Genomic DNA, 23,105 nt, shown 5'->3' with positions numbered 1-23,105 from the left:
CCCAAGAATTTCTAATAACTGTTGTTCCAATTGTTCTAAGAACTGTTGGCAAGACACTATAAAGTCCATGAATTCAAAACTGCTTAAGGGAATTCCCTGGCATCCAGTGGTTAGGCTGGTTTCACTTCTGAGGACCCAGGTTCAGTCCCTGCTTGGGGAACTAAGATCCCACAAGCCACTCAGTGTGCCCCCTCCCCCCAAAAAAAAACAATAAAACTTTTGAAGACATAATAAAGTAATTGAAAATATAAGACAAGAACAGGACATCATCCAAAAAGATCAGAAAAAGAACCAAATAGGACTGCCAGACATGAGAAATATTTGCACCGAAATGAAATACTCAGCGGCTAGGTTAACATCAGATAAGGCGCCACGTGAGACAGACTTCAGGAATGGAAAGGTGGACCTGAGGACATAACCCAGACTCGCAGGCAACACAGAGAGATGAAGACAGGCTGAGACGTGGATGCCAGAATGACAAGATCCTTTTTGAAGATTCCAGAAGTGGAGAAGAGAGGCATGACTTCAAGAGATAATGCCTTTAAAGTTTCCAAAGTTGATGAAAGACCTGAAGCCTCAGATTTAGGAAATAGGATGAGCCAGGCAGTACCCGTGTTTAAAAAATCCATTCCTTTTCATGTGACATTCCAGACATAAGCAGCCTAGCTCTGGGGCAAGATCTGCACATGTTTGAAGGTGGTTCACCCTTGTGTCCACATTCCAGTCCCTTCCCTTTGAGAGCATGACCCAAAGGCTGCCTTCATTCCTTCCACTCACATCCCATTGGTCTCTTACTCGTGGTTATATCCCGTCACCGAGAAGATTGGAAAGTGTAGTCTTTATTCTAGATAAGCATGTGCTCTGTTAAAAGTCAGAGCTTCTACCTATGTGACAAATAGGGGGAGAAGAGAATGTGGGGAACAAATAGAAGTCTTTAAGTCTCAGTCACTTTAGTCGTTCAGTCACGTCCGACTCTTTGCGACCCCATGGACTGCACTACCCCAGGCCTCCCTGTCCATCACCAACCCTGGAGATTGCTCAAACTCATGTCTATCGAGTCGGTGATGCCATCCAACCATCTCATCCTCTATCGTCCCTTTCTCCTCCCACCTTCAATCTTTCCTAGCATCAGGGTCTTTTTCAGTGAGTCAGCTCTTCCCATCAGGTGGCCAAAGTATTGGAGTTTCAACTTCAGCATCAGTCCTTCCAATGAATCAGCAGGACTGATCTCCTTTAGGATTGACTGGTTTGATCTCTTTGCAGTTCAAGGGACTCTCAAGAGTCTTCTCCAACACCACAGTTCAAAAGCATCAATTCTTCGGTGCTCAGCTTTCTTCACAGTCCAACTCTCACATCCATACATGACCACTGGAAAAACTGTAGCTTTGACTGGACACACCTTTGTTGGCAAAGTGATGTCTCTGCTTTTTAATATGCTGTCTAGGTTGGTCATAACTTTTCTTCCAAGGAGCAAGCATCTTTTAATTTCATGGCTGCAGTCACCATCTGCAGTGATTTTGGAGCCCAAGAAAATAAAATCTGTCACTGTTTCCATTATTTCTCCATCTATTTGCCGTAGAGTAATGGGACTAGATGCCATGATCTTAGTTTTTTGAATGCTGAGTTTTAAGCCAACTTTTTCACTCTCCTCTTTCACTTTCATCAAGAGGCTCTTTAGTTCCTCTTCACTTTCTGCCACAAGGATGATGTCATCTGCGTCTATAATAATAAAAATAACAAATAAAATATATAACTTTCAAATTAGGAGAGTAGCTACTGGAAATGGAATAAAGTCTTTTAAATCCAGGCAAGGAAGAGAAACAGGAATATAGAAAATAAGGAGTAAATACAAAGCACAAAATGCAGCAGTAGAAATAAATACATATACAGCATTGTAACCAACTATAGTTCAATTAAAAAAAATAAGGAATCCAAATATATATGTCATAAATAGACCTAAACAAGAATGTCTATTGCAGCATTGATGCCTGAAAAGTTGAAAATATTCTAAATGTCTATCAATGTGATTGGGTAACTATGTTGAGTGTATTTGCACAATGGAATACTACATTGCAGTTAAAAATGAGTCAAGTAAAGCTTTATGTATAATATCAACAAATCTCTAAAACCAACATTGAACAAAAAGGATCAGAAGAATATATATACAAAAATACAGTTTATATAAAGTATTAAACCCAAACAAAACAGTAATCTCTATTGTTGAGGGGTGTTTACAAATGAGGTAAAAATGTAAACATAGCCAAGTGTAGGGTACATACATTTGAAAGGAGAGGAATAACATTGGAGAGAGGAACACTGGAAGTGTCAACTATCTGTCGTCATTTATTTCTTAAAAAATCAGAAGCAGATCTGACAAAAATTAAGATTTGACAAAGATGAATAGTGGATACATGTTTTTTAAAAAATTATTCTCTATACATTTCTGTTGGCCTGAAACGTTTCATGATAGAAAAATAAAGCGTTTTTAAATGCTTTCCTCCCCTATTCCCCCGCAGCCTTAAACACATTATAAATAAACATGTTCTTTTTCCACAGTCCCTTGGATCTGGGGAGGCTGAACTTCTATTGGGTTAGCCAAAAAGTTCACTCAGCATTTTCCATAAGATCGTGCGGAAAAATCCAAACGAATCCTCTGGCCAACCCAGTATAATATCAGGCCTTTCTTTTCTTCCAGACTGTATTTTCTAAGTAACCAGAATGCTCTTTAAGTACCAGTACTTACATCTAAGCAACCAGAACACTCTCCCATAAAGATGTTGGGGGCTCAGGGTGGGACTTGAGTAAAGAAAGGAGAAGCATATAGACTCAAGGCAGAAGAGCCTGGGGGTGTAGGAGTGGAGAAGGGAGAGAAAGAAATCTTGACTCGGAATCATGGGCTGCAAGACTTAAGCAGGCACTATGACTGGGGCATTAGCCTGGCATCGGACCTCTTGGCAAGAAACCTTAAGGCCATGAATACTGTGTTGCTCAATATCGGGGCTGCTCTTGTCATCTGCTCTCGTTCCCCAAACCAGTAGGCCAGATTCAACAATTCATTAGAGGTTTTCCCCAGTACATCAAGGTAAGTTTCAGGGCCTAGGAAGAGATGACCAGATGTCTCAGGAAGAGCTCCTGCCGGGGCTGGGCCCTGGTCCCCATCTCTGTCGCTGCTCCCAGAACTTACTTCTTAGTCATCATCAGTACCCACCTGCACCCAGGTGAGCCAGGTCAGCTGGGTCCCTTTGTCCCACCCCCTCACCTGCCTAACCCCCCTCCACTGCCACCGTTCCACACAGCCCGCCCCCTGGCCCGCCCACCCGTGGAGCTGGCACTGCCTGGATGACTGATGGCCACTCACTCGCCGCTGGCAGTGGTGCAGCACAAGCTGAGCCTGCGTGTCTCCCAGGGGATGGGCCCTGCCTGTGATCAGATGCCACCCGCTGGCTGCTAAGGCTTGGGAACGAGCCCTCCTCCTTCCCCATCACACAGCCTGCTCGTACCTGACTCCCTCTTTCACAATTGGCATTCGACACATGGAATCATTGTGCTGAAAACCAAATTTTTTAAAAAAAGAAAAAATGTCAAGGCTGCCAGATAATTCCTCACCTATTTTTTTGGGCTCCAAAATCACTGCAGATGGTGACTGCAGCCATGAAATTAAAAGACGCTTGCTCCTTGGAAGGAAGGTTATGACCAACCTAGACAGCATATTAAAAAGCAGAGACATTACTTTGCCAACAAAGGTCCATCTAGTCAAGGCTGTGGTTTTTCCAGTGGTCATGTATGGATGTGAGAGTTGGACTATAAAGAAAACTGATTGCCGAAGAATTGATGTTTTTGAACTGTGGTGTTGGAGAAGACTCTTGAGAGTCCTTTGGACTGCAAGGAGATCCAACCAGTCCATCCCAAAGGAGATCAGTCCTGGGTGTTCATTGGAAGGACTGATGCTGAAGCTGAAACTCTAATACTTTGGCCACCTGATGGGAAGAGTTGACTCACTGGAAAAGACCCTCATGCTGGGAAAGATTGAAGGTGGGAGGAGAAGAGGACGATAGAGGATGAGATGGTTGGATGGCATCACTGACTTGATGGACATGAGTTTGGGTAAACTCCGGTAGCTGGGGATGGACAGGGAGGCCTGCGTGTTGCAGTCCATGGGGTCGCAAAGAGTCGAACACAACTGAGTGACTGGACTGAACTGAACTGAACTGAAGGGTGAGAGAGGGGAGGAAGCAGGAGGAGAGGAGACGGTTCTAGACCTTGTTTCTGCTGGGACGCCTCTCATGGTCTGCTGTGCCCTTGCCAGGGCCACCCATTCCGAGGCCAGGTGAACCGTGGACTCACTTTCCGTCTGGCACAGGAGTTGAGGGAATGGCTCATGTTTCAGAGGTCGCATCCTGTTCTGCTTCCAGGAGCCGTTTTTCCGGCTCTTTTCTTGGTTGTGTTGAAGAAGTCACAGCTAGTCTGATCAATCTCAAGTGTGGTGAAGTGAAGTCGTCGCTCAGTCGCGTCCAACTCTGCGACCCCGTGGACTGTAGCCTACCAGGCTCCTCCGTCCATGGGATTTCCCAGGCAAGAATACTGGAGTGGGTTGCCATTTCCTTCTCCAGGGGTTCTTCCCAACCCAGGGATCGAACCCAGGTCTCCCGAATTGCAGGCAGACGCTTTAACCTCTAAGCCACCAGGGATGCCCCGATCAATCTAAAAGTTGATGCTGTCTTAAGAGCTGGATGGGTTAAAAGTCCCTTGGACTTTGTTCATTCTTGCTAACCTTGTGCCTCAGTTTTCCCGTCAGAAAAGTGGGAGTATGGCATCTATCTGCAACAGAGCTTCGTAGGAATTATCATGATGAGTTCAGTTCAGTTCAGTTCAGTCGCTCAGTCGTGTCCGACTCTCCGCGACCCCATGAATCACAGCACGCCAGGCCTCCCTGTCCATCACCAACTCCCGGAGTACACTCAAACTCATGTCCACAGAGTCGGTGATGCCATCCAGCCATCTCATTCTCCGTCGTCCCCTTCTCCTCCCGCCCCCAACCTTTCTCAACATCAGAGCCTTTTCCAGTGAGTCAACTCGTCGCATGAGGTGGCCAAAGTATTGCAGTTTCAGCTTTAGCATCAGTCCCTCCAATGAACATCCAGGATTGATCTCCTTTAGAATAGACTGGTTGGATCTCCTTGCAGTATAAGGGACTCTCAAGAGTCTTCTCCAACACCACAGTTCAAAAGCATCGATTCTTCGGCGATCAGCTTTCTTCACAGTCCAACTCTCACATCCATACATGACCACGGGAAAAACCATAGCCTTGACTAGACGGACACTGGTTGGCAAAGTAATGTCTCTGCTTGAGTACATGGCATCAATATGAGGACTAAAGCGAGTTGAACATTTTTTGATTTATTTACTCCCTTTCTGCTTCCAAAGGGGATTTGAATGGATCTTTTAAAGAGAGGACTTTATATAATAAAACATCCCTCATTTTTTAGCTTGAATATTTTTAACCGAGGCAGGTCTTCCTGAGGCCTGTTCTGGTGGGTCTGTATGCCCTTCCTCTTTTTCTAGAATCCCTTATTAGTTTCTCCAACCAGGTTTTGAAATACAGTCACTCAGTTTTATATTTATATACCAAAAGTTTGCACTTCAGGATTTCTTTTTTTTTTTTTTGAGTGTATCAGTCCCTTAAACAAAGGAACAGTGACTATTGCTCTTCCCCACTCTGACCAAGGATTATACAGAGGCAGTGATTCAGTTTAGGCACCAGCTTGACAGCGCAAGGATAGTTCACAGAGCCCAGAAAAACATCCTTATATACTTCAGAATTTGTGAGGCCGGTGCTGTTATATAAAAGAACACTAGGGCTAATTAGGACTAGATGGAAATAAAGTCTGCATAAAGTCACCACAGAGTCGACCTTAGCAGATCTCCTTGCTGATAGATCCGATTTGCCTTCTAGAACTTTTATTCACTATGTTTAAGGGTGTGCATGCATGTGTGTGTGAGTGTGTGTGTAGAGAATTTTTTTTTATTCTCCTAACCCCCATTTTTTAATAAGGCCCACTATAATATTTCCCAGGAACCGTAGTCTTGCGAGAGCTTTGTACTCCTATAAAGTCATTTGAGAAGAGTCCTGTACCGATGGGGGCTTGACCCTGGGATGTTTACATCCCCAGCGGAGTCAGTTAGCTTTGCTTTGCATTCTGTAGCCGGTCTAGCATTTTTCAGAGTGGTCTGTGGACCACCCGCATCAGGATCACCTGGGGTTTTCTTTTCAAGCACATTCCTGGGTTCACGCCTCAGAGGTGCTAAATAAAAACCTCTGTGGGCACAACCCAGGTATCTGTAACAAGCTCCGTGTGGATCACTATGCCCCTGAGGGTGTGAAATCTACTGCCACAAACTCCTGCCCCGAACATGTCCTGGGCCCCATTCAGCCATCCTTCTAGTCTTGAGCCCTGTGAGTCTCAGAGGGACTTCTGGACTGGGTGAGGCCAGTGGACCCACAGACAAGACTTAGGAGTCCCTTCTTACCTGCCTCTTCTGCTCTCTGACACCAGGGCAGCCCCACAGTTGTGTGTTTTATATATTTGGGAATAAGAATATGATTTCAATTGAACACAAGATTTGATATTAAAAAACAAAAAGTTGAGAATCAAGGTCTTTGATGACAACAGAGTTAGAACCATTTAATAGCTAACACTGGGGGTTGTAATCTCAAAGGCTTGCGGTTAACTAATCTTCTATGAACGCAGTGGGAGGGTTCTGGGGAGGATTCAAGGAATGTGTTATAGCTAGAGGAGGAAGCCAGGTGTCGCCGGAAGAAAGGGTAATTGTCGCGTGTCCAGGTCTCCTGAGTTTTCAGGAGAAGCTGGGAATCGGGGTTTGCATTTTGGAATCTAGGTTTTTGCAGGACGTGAAATTTGGATGTGAGGGCCACAGTAGCTAAGGGTATAATAGACTCCGGAGCCAGTCCTCCCAAGTTTGAATCCTGGCCCTGCCTCCCGGCTGTGTGGCCTTAGGCAAATTGCCTCATCCCTCTGCATCAGTTTATCTGTACAACAGGGATAATAACAGAACCTGCCTCCTAGGATTGGGATGAAGATGAAATGAGTTGATACATGTAAAGTGCTTTAACCAGTGCCAGACACATAGCAAGTGGCCTTGTTTAGATATATCTATCTTGGCTAAATGCCCCCAACATGGTAGGTCTTACATGACGCTCTGTAGGCTGATAGCCATTCTTTCTGTAGATGGATCGTAAGCAGCATGACCAGGTAATTTATCATCTAAGCCAGGAGACTTTGGAGAGAGAAAGGAAGGGTCTATTACTCATTATTCTGGAGGACAGGTGACCTTAGGACTGTCTCAGGCAAACTGATCTCCCTGGTCCTAAGCACCGTCTTTGATTGTGAAAATCCAGCAAGTAGCTTATATCTGCAAACTGCTCAGTTAGTGCCAGGTTGTGCACGTGAGCTGGCTGTGAGGCATCTCCTGTGATCTTCACCACAACCCTAGGAGGTGGACATTCGTTACTGTTTTTTCTGCCGGTGAGAAGACTGAGGCTCAGAGAGGTTAAGGAATTTATAAGTCACACTGTGGTGGAGCCAGCTGGGCTCCAGAGCCTTATTGCTTACCGGTACCATTCTCTTCAGAGGGTGTGATGCAGTGGTAAGAATGTTGAGCCCTTTTCAGAGGGATATCTGAGACCAGCCTGGCGAGGCTCTGGGCGCGAACCGCTGCTCAGCACGCAGATCTGTCCTGGGAGCACAGGAGGGTGCCTGCTGCCTTGGGGCCAGTATTTCACAACGCCACAAGGAGCTGTGGACATGGGGATTAAATACCAGGTTGGTGCCAAGAGCCTTTCATCAGGTCGCTGAAACCCGTTCTAGGGTGGCTTACGAGTCTCATGTGTAGGTCGAAGCTGGTGAAAGTGGATTCCGCCTAAGAGCCAGCCACCCAAACCTGACACCACCTTGTCTAGTGTGTCACCCAGACTAAAAGGATAGCTGAGGACTCAGTGCTAGGGAACTCTCTGAAAGGAGAAACAGAACCCAAATAAGGGGACCTGCCTGTAGCTCAGCTTTTCAGATCTCCCAGTGTGGCCCTTTGAGTGCAGGGGACGGTCTGCCATCATGAATTGTGTCGATCCTGGAATTAAGAGTTTGAAAACTCCAGAATTGACACTCAGGTATAGGCACAGTTGGGAGTGTTCTCGTAGCAATGAAGAAAATGTGTTTTCATAAAAATGGAGGGAAACATGATGTTAAAGATATTCTCTTCAGACAAGGATGGCAGGATGTTGGTAATTGTTGGAGCATAGTCATGGATGCATAGATGGTCTCTTATACTCTTCTCTTTTAAAAAACTCCCAGATGTGCCAAATGGTTTCAATGTTCAGAAATTTGTTTTAGAGACAAGAGAGTGCTCCAGCATAAAGGTGAATACAGACTGCTTTTAGCTTTGAGTCTCGAGTGCCCTTGCGCAGTAGATAAGAATGGTTGGAGGGTGGGCAACGGGGAGGACCACGTGGCAGTCGGGCCAAGGCTGGGAGAAGACCCTCGGTTCCAAGGGGCGCCTTTCCATCTGCTTCAGTGATAGCTTACCCTAAACGATATCTGACATTAAAAATTTAGGGGGTAGAATGCTCACCACATTGTTAATAACAGAGTGATTTATGGCTCTGAGCAGTGTCATTGACCACTCTTAACCCAAATGGAAATGCCCAAGTGGGAGGTAAGACTCAAATGCATTCTCTTCTTCCCTCTACCATGGTTTCTTTTCTGTGTAAGGTCACGGATGTGAATGATCATTTCTTATGGAAATCATTTGTCTTCTGAGCTACAGATCAGATGTCAGATCTAAATGAAGGTGAATCTAGGAAACTTGTCAAGAATCTAAAGCCTTCCCATTCAGTGTTTCATTGTGTTCCTAAAAATTAAATGCTGCTGCTGCTAAGTCGCTTCAGTCGCGTCCGACTCTGTGCGACCCCATAGACGGCAGCCCACCAGGCTCCGCCATCCCTGGGATTCTCCAGGCAAGAACACTGGAGTGGGTTGCCATTTCCTTCTCCAATGTGAGAAAGTGAAAAGTGAAAGTGAAGTCACTCAGTCTTGTCCGACTAGTAGCGACCCCATGGACTGTAGCCCACCAGGCTCCTCTGTCCATGGGATTTTCTAGGCGTTCCTGATTTGGGCAGAAATTTCAACCCTGGCTAGCTTAAACAGACAGGGCACTTATTAGGAAGAGCCTGGGACATATCACAGAACTGAAGGACTTACCCGATAATCATGACTTGGTAAAGTTTGTACATGTTCTCTGGTGCAGTCCCCTGACTCTCATGTCTGGCTTCTTAATCCCACATTTCGGCTTTCTGGGGAGAGAGAACCTGATTTGCTCCTGGAAGAGTCGGTTCTGGTGCCCAAGGGGGAAGGGTTATATAGTACTAACCTGGTCACTGGGTTATGTGTCAATCACCACCCCACCCCACCACCAAGCAGAATGTTTTTTGCACTATTCAACCATGCCTATCACTGTAATATTGGTTTATTCTATGCTGTTACCTCCCCCGTAGCTACAATGGCCTGAGGACTGTTTGATTTTGGAAAGGCCATCTGGCTATAATTGATGCCTGAGACTGGCCAGAACCAACCCAGTGTCTCAGGCTTGAGTCAAGAGGTTCCATCATGATTATTAAACCCAGGAGAGGAAGGAAAGAGGAGATGCAGACATCCTTGGACTAAGCACAGGAATGCTCATCAAAGATGGTCCTGTCCACTGGGAGCCCAGGGAGCATTTTTGTCCACTGGGTTGTAAATCTTGAGGTTTTATTTGGTATCCTCTGTCCTTTCAAAGGGAATGTGTACTGAAAACGTCTGTCTCTCCCCAACTCCAAGGAGGAAAAAACGGATGAGGGAAGGTTGTCCTGAGAGCAGTTTCTCCAGGCTCTCTAACTTGAACTGCTCTTGGATAGCCCTCCTTTCACTGCCTGGTATCAGACTGGGGGACTTCTTTTCTTTTCTATCCTTTAATCAAGACCTGAAGGCAGAATTTCACCTCGGCAGAAGAGAGATTGGGAAAGACAGAAAATTAATTGCTCAGTTCACTGGTAAATATTGAGCCAGGGTCCATGCTAGATGGAGAAAGTTGAGTAGCCAGAGAAAAGGCCAAATCTGAAGAGATAAGGTGGGCGAGGACTGGACTGGAACTTGGGACGTGAGGCCTGTCCAGTCTCCCAGAGGACACAACTGGGACATGTCACCTCTAGTACGGTTTTCCAGCATACCTGTTGCCCTGGGACAAGGCATGGTGGAGAAAGCAGGAATTGACTCAACTAGGCCATGGCCCATGGTGTCTGGTTGGAGAATGGAATGTGTGACTGTGCTCTGCTTCTGCAGGGCCTTTATGTCATGGCGTGTGGTTTTGGCAGTGCTCTCTGAGCCCTGACCAGGGGGAGGGTGGGAGCTGAAATCCACTCCACTCAGTAGGCTGTAAACTTGAGAAGTGGCAGAGATGCCCCCACTGCTCCTGAGCTGCTCCTTAGGCTTTAGCTTACATCTGTCCCCTGATGAGATTCTGTGTATAAGAGCATTGGTCCCTTTCCTTGGGCCAGTTGGCATGAGATTCCAGATTTGTTGTGATCATCAGACCTCTACGGGAAGCAAGAGAGAATTTTTAAGAAATGTGTCTTAAGCCTCTAAGATTAAAACAATCAAGAGGGGATATTTATGAATGCCATTTGCAGTCAGAGGCATCCTGAGAGAAGGAGGGGAAGTATTTGTCCCCAGCCAGTGAGCCATTTCCAGTGGGAAGGAACATCCTCATCCTGATGATGGGGGCTGACGTGGGAGTAGGCTCCATGTCAGACACGTGGCGAGCAGTGATGGGGCACTGCCTGCAGCCCGCTGCTGCGAGGAGGACGGCTTGGGAGAGGAGCCTGAAGGCAAGAGTGGGGGCGAGGATGCCCCAGGAAGAAAGATGGTGGTACTGCTGCCCGTTCCCGGTGCCCCCAGAGAGAGAAAGACCTTGAGTTTTCTCCCTCACTGTAGAGAGGACGGCACCTCGGGGCTCCTCAGCTGCCCCAGGCTTCAGGGCTACCTCTTGATGAAAGTGAAAGAGGAGAGTGAAAAAGGTGGCTTAACACTCAGCATTCAGAAAACAAAGATCATGGCATCTGGTCTCATCACTTCATGGCAAATAGATGGGGAAAAAGTGGAAACAGTGGCAGATTTTATTTTCTTGGGCTCCAAAATCATTGCAGATGGTGACTGCAGCCATGAAATTAAAAGATGTTTGATCCTTGGAAGGAAGGCTATGACAAAACTAGACAGAGTATTAAAAAGCAGAGACACCATTTTGCCAACAAAGGTTCGTCCAGTCAAAGCTATGGTTTTTCCAGTAGTCGTGTACAGATGTGAGAGTTGGACCATAAGGAAGGCTGAACACCTAAGAATTGGTGCTTTCGAACTGTGGTGCTGGAGAAGACTCTTGAGAGTCCTTTGGACAGCAAGATCAAACTAGTCAATCCTAAAGGAAATCAACCCTGAATATTTGTTGGAAGGACTGATGCTGAAGCTGAAGCTCCAATACTTTGACCACCTGATGTGAAGAGCTGACTCATTAGAAAAGACCCTGATGCTGGGAAAGGTTGAGGGCAAAAGGAAAAGAGGGCGGCAAAGGATGAGATGATGAGATAGCATCACCAACTCAACGGACATGAATTTGAGCAAAGTCCAGAAGATAGGGAAGGACAGGGAGGCCTGGCGTGATGCAGTCCATGGGGTCGCAAAGAGTCAGACACGACTGAGTGACTGAACAACAACCAGGGCTGCTGTGGCCATCTTTACGCTGACATTCTAGAGCCTCTTGCAATGGGTAGTTTAGGCCCGGCCTGTGTGTAGCGTCTGCAAAATTCACACGTGTTGCCTTGATGCCATGTTCATAGCAGGGACACCGCACTTATATCTCATTTCCTCTCTGGCTGAACAGATGCAGGAGCTGGAGCAGAGGCTGCTGGAGGCAGAGCAGAGAGCAGAGAACGCAGAGACCCAGGTAATGAGGAGGAGATGGTGGGAATGTGCAGGGAGAATGACCTTTCCTGACCCTTCCTGTGGATACTCATGGACACATCACACCGATGTGGTCCGCCCCAAAGATTCCTGCTTCTTACCAGGATGAGGAAAACCAGCAGTCATGTGTTAGACCTTCTGAACAAATAAAGGTGCCTGGGGCTTTCTATGGGCATGAGGGAATCTCGGGTAAGGGTCAGTGCAGCGAGCAGATGTGTGGCATAGTCCAAATAGGCTGGGTTATGCTGAGGTAACCAGTGAAGTCTGACATGTCCACAGTTTATCATATTTAGTTCTCATTCATGATACCTCTACTGAGGCTCAGCCAGGGATTCTGCTTCACACAGTGATTTGGGGATCCAGGTGAATAGAGTTCCCCATCTTCCAGCTGAATCAGCTGGCACATGCAGTCTTCTTGGTTGCCATGGCAGGGAAAGATAGCTGGGTGCTTGTGCACCAGCTCTTAAATACTTCAGCCCAGAAATAATGCATCATTCCACTCCGACCGATTGACTTCAGTGACTTCCATGGCCACCTAACTATAAGGTGGCTGAGAAGTATTAGAAAGTTCATGAACATTCAATGAGCAGCAAATGTCTCTGTCACAGTGAGGTTGGAGCATTTCCTCTCCAGGGGTTTTTGTCTTGCCCAGCTTGTCCTTACTGCTGCTGCTGCTGCTGCTGCTAAGTCACTTCAGTCGTGTCCGACTCTGTGTGACCCCATAGACGGCAGCCCACCAGACTTCCCCGTCCCTGGGATTCTCCAGGCAAGAACACTGGAGTGGATTGCCATTTCCTTCTCCAATGTGTGAAAGTGAAAAGTGAAAGTGAAGTCGCTCAGTCATGTCTGACTCGTAGCGACCCCATGGACTGCAGCCTACCAGGCTCCTCCGTCCATGGGATTTTCTAGGCAAGAGTACTGGAGTGGCTTGCCAGTGCCTTTCTTCGTTGTCCTTACTGGGGCTCCCAGAATTAGATGGCCCTACACCTGGCTATTCCTTCCTTGTCAATTCCTTCTTTATCCCAGATGAGGCTTCATAAATGGTCACTGAATTAATTTGCTCCCATTGCCTTGGGTAAGGACTCTGCCTGGGAGTCACAGGCTGGGGCACCAAGAAGCGTCCCATCCCATGTCAGTGGCATCGCATCCCCACCCTATGACACGATTGGTACTTTCCAGGTGGGTGTGATGGAAGAGAAGGTGAAATTGTCCAATCTGATGAATGTGGACTCAGCAGGCAGCCTGCACCGGAAGTACCAAGAGTTGCTGAAAGCCATGCAGGGCAAAGATGAGCTCATCGGCGAGCTGGAGGCACAGCTGGAGAAGCAGGTAAGTACTAGCGCCCTTTGCAGCAGCTGGAGCGGTTGCCCACAGCCCTTGAGCAGAGCCCCTCTGCTTCGGCCTCTGGTGGCAGGGGCTCACTCCCTCACCAGCCTGTTCATCCTCATGGAGATGTAATTATTGAAAGGGGAATGAGGAGCCAGGCAGGGGATGTGGTAGGAAATGGAATTGGAGGCTGACTCACCTGGGTTGAATCCCATCTTTAGCACCTGTGACCAGATGACTTAAATTGCTGATTTTCTTTTTACACATCTGTAATATAGGGGTTGTAATATGTCATAGGGCTGTCGGCAGAATGAACTCAGGGAGTCAGGGTACAGTGTCAGACACGAGGCTGCTGTTTGGTCAGGAGAGCTTTTCCTTCTCCACCACGTGCCCTGCCAACCTGTGGGACATGTAGTATTTGGAGCAGCACAGAGCCAGACTGTCAGCCTCAGTTGGCTAAAGTTTCTCAATGCACCTGAGTAGGCAGAGACCAAGGTTGCTGCCTCCTCTGAAAAGCAGGAGAGGCCAGTGCCGTGGTGCAGCCACAGTCAGCACCTTTGTTCTGGAGAGGACGTCTGGGACACCCCCCACCACCAGTCCCATACACCCAGCTTCCCCGTCATGATCTCATTAACTTCAGCCTAATTCTATCCCTCCCCTCTGCCATTGGTCTTACCTACCCACCTTTTCCTTGATGCCAGAGCTTCATTGTTTCCAACAACAAAAAAAACTTCATAGCTTGGCCAGACAACTTGCAATTTTCCACCTGTGTACTCTCTATGGAACTCCCAGCTGATCCTGCTAATGCCTTCCCACTGTCGCAGGCACATTCGTAAGCATTCGCCAGTAGTCACTGAACATTTCCATTGTGGGGGTGTACCTCCCACAGTGTGGGGCACCATGTCTTCCTGAAAAATCGTGGGAAAATATAATATTGACACGTGGAATCTTTCATCAGTTTCCCATTGATTTTAGGTGCCTGTCTTCTCTTTGGGGCTTGCCAGGTAGCACTGGTGGTAAAGAACTCGTCTGCCAATGCCGGAGACGTAAGAGACATGGATTCAGTCCCTGGGTTGGGAAGACTTCTGGAGGAGGGTGTGGCAATCTACTCTAATATTCTGGCCTGGAGAATCCCATGGACAGAGGAGCCTGGTGGGCTACAGTCCATGGGGTCGCAGAGAGTCAGACACAATTGAAGCGACTGAGCACACATGCCCATTTCTCTTTTGAGTGGTCTGTAGTTAAAAGTGGCAGTCTCTGGCATGGGTGGACAAAATGCGTCCTGCTAAAGCTGAGGTCAAGAAAAAAATCCTTTCATGGTAATACTAGGACCAGATCAGAGTAGGAAAAATGCTGTTCTGCAAGTCAGTAGACCTGGTTTTTAGTCCCAGCCAGGCCATAAACTAACAGAGGCAAGTCATTTCACCCTCTGGGCCTCAGTTTCCATAGCCACATAAAGATCAGGTTATCAGGCTAGGTCGGGTTGGCAAATTCTTTCTGCAGAGGGCCAAGTAGTAAATATTTATGGCTTTGCAGGCCACTTGGTCATTGCTGCAACTACCCAACTCTGTTGCTGTAGCCTGGAAGCAGCCTTGGACAACACAAATGAATGGGCAGGGCTGTTTGGGGAGGGCCCAGGTGGAAGGCTGGATTTGGCCTGTGGCCAGTCTGCAAACCTCCAGGGACTCCCCAACCTCCAGGATCTAGTGCCTGATGATCTGAAGTGGAGCTACTGTAATAGTAATAGAAATAAAGCCCACAGTAAAGTGCTTGAATTATCCCCAAACCATCCCTCCCATCCACTCACCCCAGTCCATGGAAAATTTGTCTTCCACGAAACTGGTCCTTGGTGCCAAAAAGGTTGGGGACCGCTGCGCTAGAAAAGCTTACCAGTTCTCCAGCTCTGAAATACAGAATCAGACATATTCATAGCCCCATCTCATTTCCACCAACCCTCTTGTTTGGGACTTACATCCATCATCTTACAGTTTCGAGGCCGTTTTCCCCTAGAAGGGTAACCACAGTCGTTCTAGGTGGTCTCCAAATGGCTGAGAACACACCAGTTGTCTCCATGCAAAGAGCAGGGAACTAGCACTCTTTCTGGAACAGGTTGATTACCTGCTCCTCAGTCGCTGTGCTGTGCACATTCTGTCCCTTTATCTTCAAGATGATCTGGAAGGGAGATGTGTCATTGCCCATTTTAGAGATGACATCACCAGGGGGTGATGGAGCCTGCACAGTGCCCGGCAGCAAATCAGCCTCAGAGGCAGAGGTAGATCCCCACAGCCTGTATTTTATTCTTCCCTAGCCTGCTGTTCTTTAGATGCAGACCTCACTTTTCAGTCACTTTATGGTGGTCCCTCTATATCCTCACGGGGCTTCTTGCAGGACGCCCCACAGATAACAAGATCTACGGATGCTGGAGTTCATTATATAAAAGGGCGGAATACCCTTTTATCTGGAAAAGGGTATCTAAAGATCCTCCGTATCTGTGGAATCAGGTCTGTGGTTGGTTGAATCTGTGGATGCCAACCCCACCAGTAGGAAGAGCCGACTGTACTCCACCCTTTTATCTAATGACTTGAGCACCCACGGATCTTGGTATCTGCAAGGTGTCTTGAAACCAGTACCCCAGTACATACCGAGGGATCACTGTATACTATTGATTATTTTGAGGGAATTGCACTCGTGCTAATTTACCTTTATATTTTGCTTTTTAACTGTAAAGGTAATACACGCTTATAGTAAAAAATACAAATGGACCAGAAGGATATAAAATGACAGCATTTTTCCCTCTGGCATCATCCTTCATTTCCATTCCTTGCCACTAATCACTGTTCTTTGTGACCATTTCCTGTGTATCAGAGCACAGCGTTCCATTTTCATTTTGTTTATTCAGCCAAACCCTTATTTGTGGACTCTTAGAGGTTATTTCCAGTTTTGAGAGGTTTTTTGTTTTTGTTGCTTTATCAATAATAATGCAACTAATGATTCCTAAGCAGTAGATTTGTTAGATCAGTGGTATGGACATTTAAAATGTTGACAAATACTATCAAGTGTTTCCCCCAAAAGGCTTTGCCAGTTTGTAGGAGCTGAGCTGTTTTCCAACACCCTTGATAATTTGGAGTTATGTCAAAATTTTAGGTTGTGTTAGTCTAGTCACTTTAATCTGCATTGTTAAAATTATAATTAAGATTGCGCAGCTTTTCATGGGTTTATTTACCTTAATTTTGCTGTTGATCTCCTATTCATATCCTTTGCATATTTATTGGTTTGTTCATTTCAAATTATCCCCTTTGTATGTAAATCACTTGTGTTGCAAATCATCTCCCAATTGGGTTTTTTTTGGGAAGGGGTCTATGCTGGGTCCTCGTTGCTGGGCAGACTTTTCTCTAGTTGTGGTGAGCAGGGGCTCCTCTCTAGCTACAAGCACGGGCTTCTCATTGCAGTGGCTTCTTGTTGCAGAGTATGGGCTCTAGACCACATAAGCTTCAGTAGTTGGAGCTCCCAGGCTATAGAGAACAGATGTAATGGTTGTGGTACACTGGCTTAGCTTAGTTGTTCCATGGCATATGGGATCTTCTCAGACCAGGGATCAAACCTGTGTCTCCTGCATTGGCAGGTGGATTCTTTACCACTGAGCCACTAGGGAAGCCATCCTGTTAGTCTTTTCATTTTGTTTAAGGGCATCTTTTTTTGGTTGTATAGTAATTTATAGTGATGATGTAGATTTATTAGTCTTTTCCTTCATGGCTATTTGGGATTTGTATTTGTAGTATGCTTAGGAAGGCCTTTCCCACTTTAGAATATTTTCTAAAAATTCATAAATTAATGTATTTTCCGTATTGGCCCACCTCCATCCTGTCTGGTAATATTTCTTCTCAGGGCCTCCCACCTCCATTTATTCGCTAAACCAGGGACTGCCATGACTAACTAAAGGCCCTTTCCATCTTGCAGAAGCAGATGAGAGCTGAAGAAGCAAAGGTTGTTCAAGAAAAAGCTGCAAAGATCAAGGAATGGGTGACACTGAAATTAGCAGAAGTGAGTTAAAAGCTGGTCTGGGAATACCTGGGAGGGACCTGTGTGGGGTTGCTCTGGTCCCCCTGTGTTTTTCTGCTTCCATTTGTGTTCAGGGTCTTGCCTGCCTTTCATTTTGTTAACCATTTGTCCCTCGCTTAGCTTAGATGCAGAGACACTTCACTTTCCCCTTCCTGTTGTCAGGGTTGAGTTTCCCTTGAGTTCCTGGTTAGCTTTGTGTCTGGGAAGAAGGAAGGATTTTTCCCTTTTGAGAAGTCCCATCAGTTTCCCTCAGAGAGGCACACATGGTCCTTACCATCCACCCTCTGTCCTCACCGTTCTTTTTAACTTTTTTTTTTTGATGGTCAGATATTCACAAAGTGTACCATTTGAGCTGTCTTTAAAGTGTACAATGCGTGGAATTAAGTACATTCACAGTCATGTGTACCCATCACCATTATTCCCAAAACTCTTCATCACCCCAGACAGAAACTCTGTACCTTAATCACCAGCTCCCTATTGTCTCCGTTCTGCTTCCACCTCTGTCTGTCTCTTGTCAGTTTCATCACTTGCTACAGCTTTATTTAGGAAACTCGGGACTAGAAGCTATAGTTCAGTTCAGTCGCTCAGTCGTGTCCGACTCTCCGCGACCCCATGAATCACAGCACACCAGGCCTCCCTATCCATCACCAACTCCCGGAGTTCACTCAAACTCATGTGTGGAAAAAAGAAAAAAGCTCTAAACAAAAGGAAGGGGAACTAACATTTAGAGAGGAGCAAACACTCATCGTGGCTTCCTCTTTCCTGATACAAGTGACCCGCACCTGCGGGAGACAGCTGCTCATTTTGCCTCTTGTCCCTTCTGTGGATGCACATCTCAGGTCACCTGCTAGACTACAAGTCCTTGGGGACAGAGCCGATGCCTGTTACTCCATCTTCCACAGCCCTGGCCTCTTGCTAAAAGAAGCTCAATAAAAGTGTGTTGGCTTTCATTTCCAACAAAATGCAGCCATTCTGAGGCTGGATCTCATGGATGTTGTGTTGAGCAAAAGAAGCCAGACAGAAGTCCACTGCAAAGAGTTCTGTTTACATAAATTTCTGATGGGCACAGCTACATGAATGTACATAGGGATGCATCCTTAGACGGTAAAGCACAGAAAGCAAGGAAATGAGTCTTAGAGACTCAGAAGGCTTGTCTCCTCGGTGGGCAGGGAGGACGGTGTGACTGGGGAGGGATGAGTCTCGGTTGCCTGGGGTGCTGGCAGATTGCTCTCTCTTAACCTGCGTGGCGGTCACATGACCATTCATTTCACAATCACTTGTTAAGATATTCATTGGTGTGGAATGTGTTTTTTGTGTTATATCTCACCATTTTCTGAAAGGTTAAAACAACTTAGAAAAGAAAGCCCAAGGGCTCCCAAATGGAATCTTGTCCCAACCAAAACCAGGGAGCCCAGAGGGAAGGCAGAGGTCAGGGCTCCCAGAAGAGTCATCAGTGGATTGGGTTAAGGGCACCATGGGTTCTTTTTTGAGGATTTGATCTTTGAGAAGGATTTTAATCTCGTTTTGAATTATTTGTCTAAACCGGTAGGCTTGAGTATTCTAAATCTTCATCTTTCTTTATGCCTAGCTTGAGATGGAGAATCAGCACCTGAAAAGCTGTAATCAGCACCTGGTGGAACAGGTGGGAGCCCTTCAACATGCACTGGAAGGTAAGTGGGCCAGCCTGTGCGGGGACTGGGGGAGTGGGGTGTGTGTGGAGGGGGCGGGGGTGCTTGTATATGTGGTAGGTAGTGGCTGAATTGGGGGAGCTCTTAATATGCCTATATTTGCCCCAACCACAGCTCTTCAGATGGCACCTTCGGGGAAGCTGCTGGTGGCCCCCCAGGGAACCTCAGAGCGGGAGTCTGTCCCTTCGGGACCAGGGGCCCAGCCAGCGGGGCAGGACAGTGGTCCTCCAGCCCAGGGTGCCCTGAAGGCAGCTATCCCTGCACCTTCTCCAAGTGCCCTGCAGAGCAAAGACACTGTTCCTAAAGCAGGAAGCCCCATGGAGGATTCTAGTTCCCGGACAGTCCACCCTGGAGCAACATCAGAGGCCAAGACCCTTCCACTTCGTCTGGGAAGACAGGGCTCTCCTGGCCAGCTGTGCCTGAGGCCTCGGACCCCCAGGCATGGTCTGGCCTCCTGGGGTGAGGGCCTGGTCACTGCTCAGGGAGGGACGCTCCCTCAGACGAAGACTTCTGCCAAGGAAGGTGGCCCCGGCTGCAGCCTGACCCTGCCAAAGGCCCGGGCTCCCAGCACCCTCCGGGACAGCATCCAGCTGGCCAAGCGGCACCACAGCCAGCCTCAGGCAGGCCCTGGGCACTTCAGCCACGTGGTGCGCATTGAGGTGGGAACCCTCTCAGCCTTCCACCCCCCCAGCCTTCCCAAGGGGGCGGTCAGAGCTGAGCCCCGGGAGGAACCAGAGAAGATGGAGATGGAGGAGCAACCCCCTGCAGGGAAGAAGGAGGCCCCAGGAACAGAGCTGGAGGAAGTGGACTTGGAGAACAAACCACCCACACCCCCCTTGCACCGCTTTCCATCCTGGGTAAGACGCTCCCTCAGGGACAGGACAGAGGGCCCTGGCTGATGATATGACCACTTTTTTGGTGCCCAGACCACCCCACCCACAAGGGGTGGAGCAAAGATTTCTGATGATGAGATGGTGGCCAGTTGTTTCCTGAGCTTGGGCCACAACCAAGCTGCATGCTTGTTTTCTCGTGTAATCTTTGTGACTCTCCAAGGAGGTGCGGTGTGGTGGCTAAGCACCTAGGATCAATCAAGAAGGACTGAATCACTAGCTCTGTGAGTTAGCACGAGCTGCTGAACCTCTGTACCTCAATTCCCCTCTCTGTAAAATGGGGATATTAGTACCTGCTTTACAGGGTTGCCCTGAGGATTAAGTGTGTTAATATGTATTTGGTGAGTAGTTGCAGCAGTGGTTCACAGCAAGGGGAGAAGTTGTTGGAAACAGGGCAGGGGCCAAGAGAGATTAGAATACCACTAGAACCATCCCTCCTCTTGTTCACTGCTATCTTGTTAATCCAGATGCTTTGGAGTCCTAAAACAGAGGTGGTCAGTAAGGGAGCATTCGGCAAGAGGGCTCAGCTCCTTCCGTCTGTGAGACAGGATCACTCTTGTCACTTTAGGGAACCATAATGGCCAGAAAACCCAACGTCTTTTATAGGGTGGGACCAGCTGGGCAGTAACCACATGGGAAAAATTGAGACTGAAAATTGGGGGAAGGCCATTTCTCAATCTGAGGGAGTCAGATGGACTTATTTGCTGATTTAGAGTTCCTTTTTCTGATAGTTCTCAAAATAACCTTGTGAGTTAGGCATTGTGTCTGTGTGCTCAGTTGGTTCAGTCCTGTCCCACTCTTTGCAACCCCATGGACTGTAGCCCTCCAGGCTCCTCTGTCCATTGGATTCTCCAGGCAGGAATACTGGAGTGGGTTGCTATTCGCTCCTCCCAGGGATCTTCCCGACCCAGGAATCAAACTCCTCTCTGGAGTGGCCTTGATGTAGCATCCACCCTGCTTCCCGCCCCAACCCCAGGAACCAGGCCAGCAACCTTTCCCAGTCCCTGTACCTCACATGTCACCTGAAGGGGCCTTTGTTTTCCCTTTACCTTGAGTGGAAAAGAGATATGGAAAAGGATAGGTGGGACTTCTGGGTTGTTTGGGAGGGATCCAAACCCTAAGGAAAGCTCCCCAGGCCTGTGGGTCTGCTTCAGAACCAGGGAACCCTGAGGGGCAAGGGAAGAGTTGGGGTGGGCATTCCTGTTGTCTTCTGTGGTGGGGTTCAGGAGTCTGGGTGAGCTAGGACTTTGAGCTTGAAGCCTAACCATGACATAACATTGTTACCGTAGGAGAAAAAGATGTCTCAGTTTTCTAACAACTGGCTTACAAAAGGGCAAGTCCTTGCCATGGGACTCCCACCTCATTGTCAGTTCCCCAACTTCTGGGGCTCTGAGATGCAGAGAAACAGGTCCTGGTCCCCTCTCCTCCTGAACTTCTTGTCCCAAGCGGAAGGGCCTCAGAGAGGGAGGGAATAAATATCACCTGATGAGCACTGGCTGTATTGCAGGCGTTAGATGTTTTTGTTGATAATTTCATTTGATTGTCACAAAGGCCTAAAAGGTATTGTTTACTACGCCCATTTTGGTTGGTTGTTTTTAGTCACTAAATCGTGTCCAACTCTTGTGACCCCATGGACCATAGCCTGTCAAGCTCCTCTGTCCGTAGGATTTCCCAGGCAAGAATACTGGAGTAGGTTGCCATTTCCTTCGCCAGGGAGTCTTCCTGACCCAGGGATTGAACCTGGGTCTCCTGCATTACAGGCAGATTCTTTACCGACTGAGCCACCAGGGAAGCCCACATTTAGAGCTGAGGAAAATAAGGTCCAGAAATGATGTTAACTTGCCGCCAGATCCCCCCACCCCTACCCTTGGAGTCACTGGCTAAGCGTGAATGTGGACCCAGGTCTGCCCGCCTCCAAAGCCAAGGGCCGGGATGGGCACAGGGGTGGGTGGGCTGCGTGGGCCCTGACCCCCTGCCACCGCCCTGTTCTAGGAGAGCCGGATCTACGCTGTGGCCACATCGGGCATGCGGCTGTCTGAAGTGTCTGTCAGAAGTAATGCCACCTGCTGCGGTGAGTCCCAAGTGGCTCTTGTGGCGGGCAGGGTGGGCATGCGCGGAGGAGAGGACTCTGAGCTACGCCCAGGCCAGGTCACCTGCAGCCTATTCCTTCCCACAACAGGTGAGGTTCGGTGAAAGCACGTGGCCAGGGCTCCCTCCTTGGAGGGAGAAGGAAGCTGCAGGGTTCTGCTCATCAAGTGCAGGGTGGGAGTGGGCGTGAACGGAGTTGTAGCCAATTACAGAGATGGAAGGGGTGTTGGAGGCGGGGCCACCTGCGCTGGCTTTCCCCGCGGGTGTGAGGACTGTGGGCTGAAGGAGCCGCCGCCCCTTGCTGTGTGTGGCTCCGGAGTCACCCGCCGCATCGTCCCCACAGTGATGCGTAGTGATGCGTAGTCACATGGCTTGTAACTCACTTTGGCCCTCGTCCTGGTATCTGTCCCCCGGGTGTCTGGTCTGTCCAGAGTGCTGTTTGTTTCAGGGAATGCTATATATGAAGACTCTCTCCTCCTGGCGCCGCTCAGGTCTCTGCCTCCCTCCCACCCCTTCCTGGGTTATGTCACCGGAGTGAATCTCATTCCTCTCTCCCGCCCCTCCAGCTTCAAGCCCTCCTGCCCTGGCATCACCTGGGCCATTCTCTGGCCTTGTCTACAAGAACGTCACCGTGCCTGTCTACACAGCCCTGAAGGGGGTAAGAAGCTGCTGTTGGAGGAGGGATGGTCTTCCAGAAAGGCCCTCCCTTCACCTCCTGACCACCACTCCTATCTGCAGGCAGCTGGAGTTGAGCTCTAGGGTCAGGCCTCTGAACACACATGTAACTCTGGGCAAGCAGCTCAGTGCCTGCTCCACTCCCCCCCACCCCCATATATAATTTTATTTATCTTTATTCAGTTCAGTTCAGTTGCTCAGTTGTGTCCGACTCTTTGAAACCCCATGAATCTTTATTAGATTTTTAAAAATCTATTTTTAATTTTACTTCCAATGTTATTGAGGTATAATTGACATATAGCACTGTATAAGTTGAA

General features: G+C 48.0%; 1 protein-coding gene and 1 non-coding gene across 2 annotated transcripts in view; one reads left to right on the top strand and one right to left on the bottom strand.

Moving 5' to 3' along the window:
* The window catches only part of PLEKHH1 (pleckstrin homology, MyTH4 and FERM domain containing H1), a 56,169-nt gene that overhangs the window by 13,102 nt on the left and 19,962 nt on the right, over positions 1 to 23,105 (top strand). The window contains exons 3-9 of the mRNA XM_055437401.2: positions 11,983 to 12,045; positions 13,242 to 13,391; positions 17,346 to 17,429; positions 19,036 to 19,117; positions 19,250 to 19,992; positions 22,018 to 22,096; positions 22,680 to 22,771. Coding sequence (XP_055293376.2) covers positions 11,983 to 12,045; positions 13,242 to 13,391; positions 17,346 to 17,429; positions 19,036 to 19,117; positions 19,250 to 19,992; positions 22,018 to 22,096; positions 22,680 to 22,771 — 1,293 coding nt within the window. The remainder of the gene's footprint in view (positions 1 to 11,982; positions 12,046 to 13,241; positions 13,392 to 17,345; positions 17,430 to 19,035; positions 19,118 to 19,249; positions 19,993 to 22,017; positions 22,097 to 22,679; positions 22,772 to 23,105) is intronic.
* Positions 21,744 to 21,816, bottom strand: TRNAY-GUA (transfer RNA tyrosine (anticodon GUA)). Its single transcript has one exon. It is a non-coding gene; the product is annotated as a tRNA-Tyr (tRNA).

This window comes from Moschus berezovskii, chromosome 9 (assembly GCF_049115385.1).
Source record: "Moschus berezovskii isolate FMDL1 chromosome 9, NW_MosBer_1.0, whole genome shotgun sequence".
Lineage (NCBI taxonomy): Eukaryota > Metazoa > Chordata > Mammalia > Artiodactyla > Moschidae > Moschus > Moschus berezovskii.
Note: the sequence above shows the minus strand (reverse complement) of the source record. Positions and strands in the feature narration are given on the sequence as shown.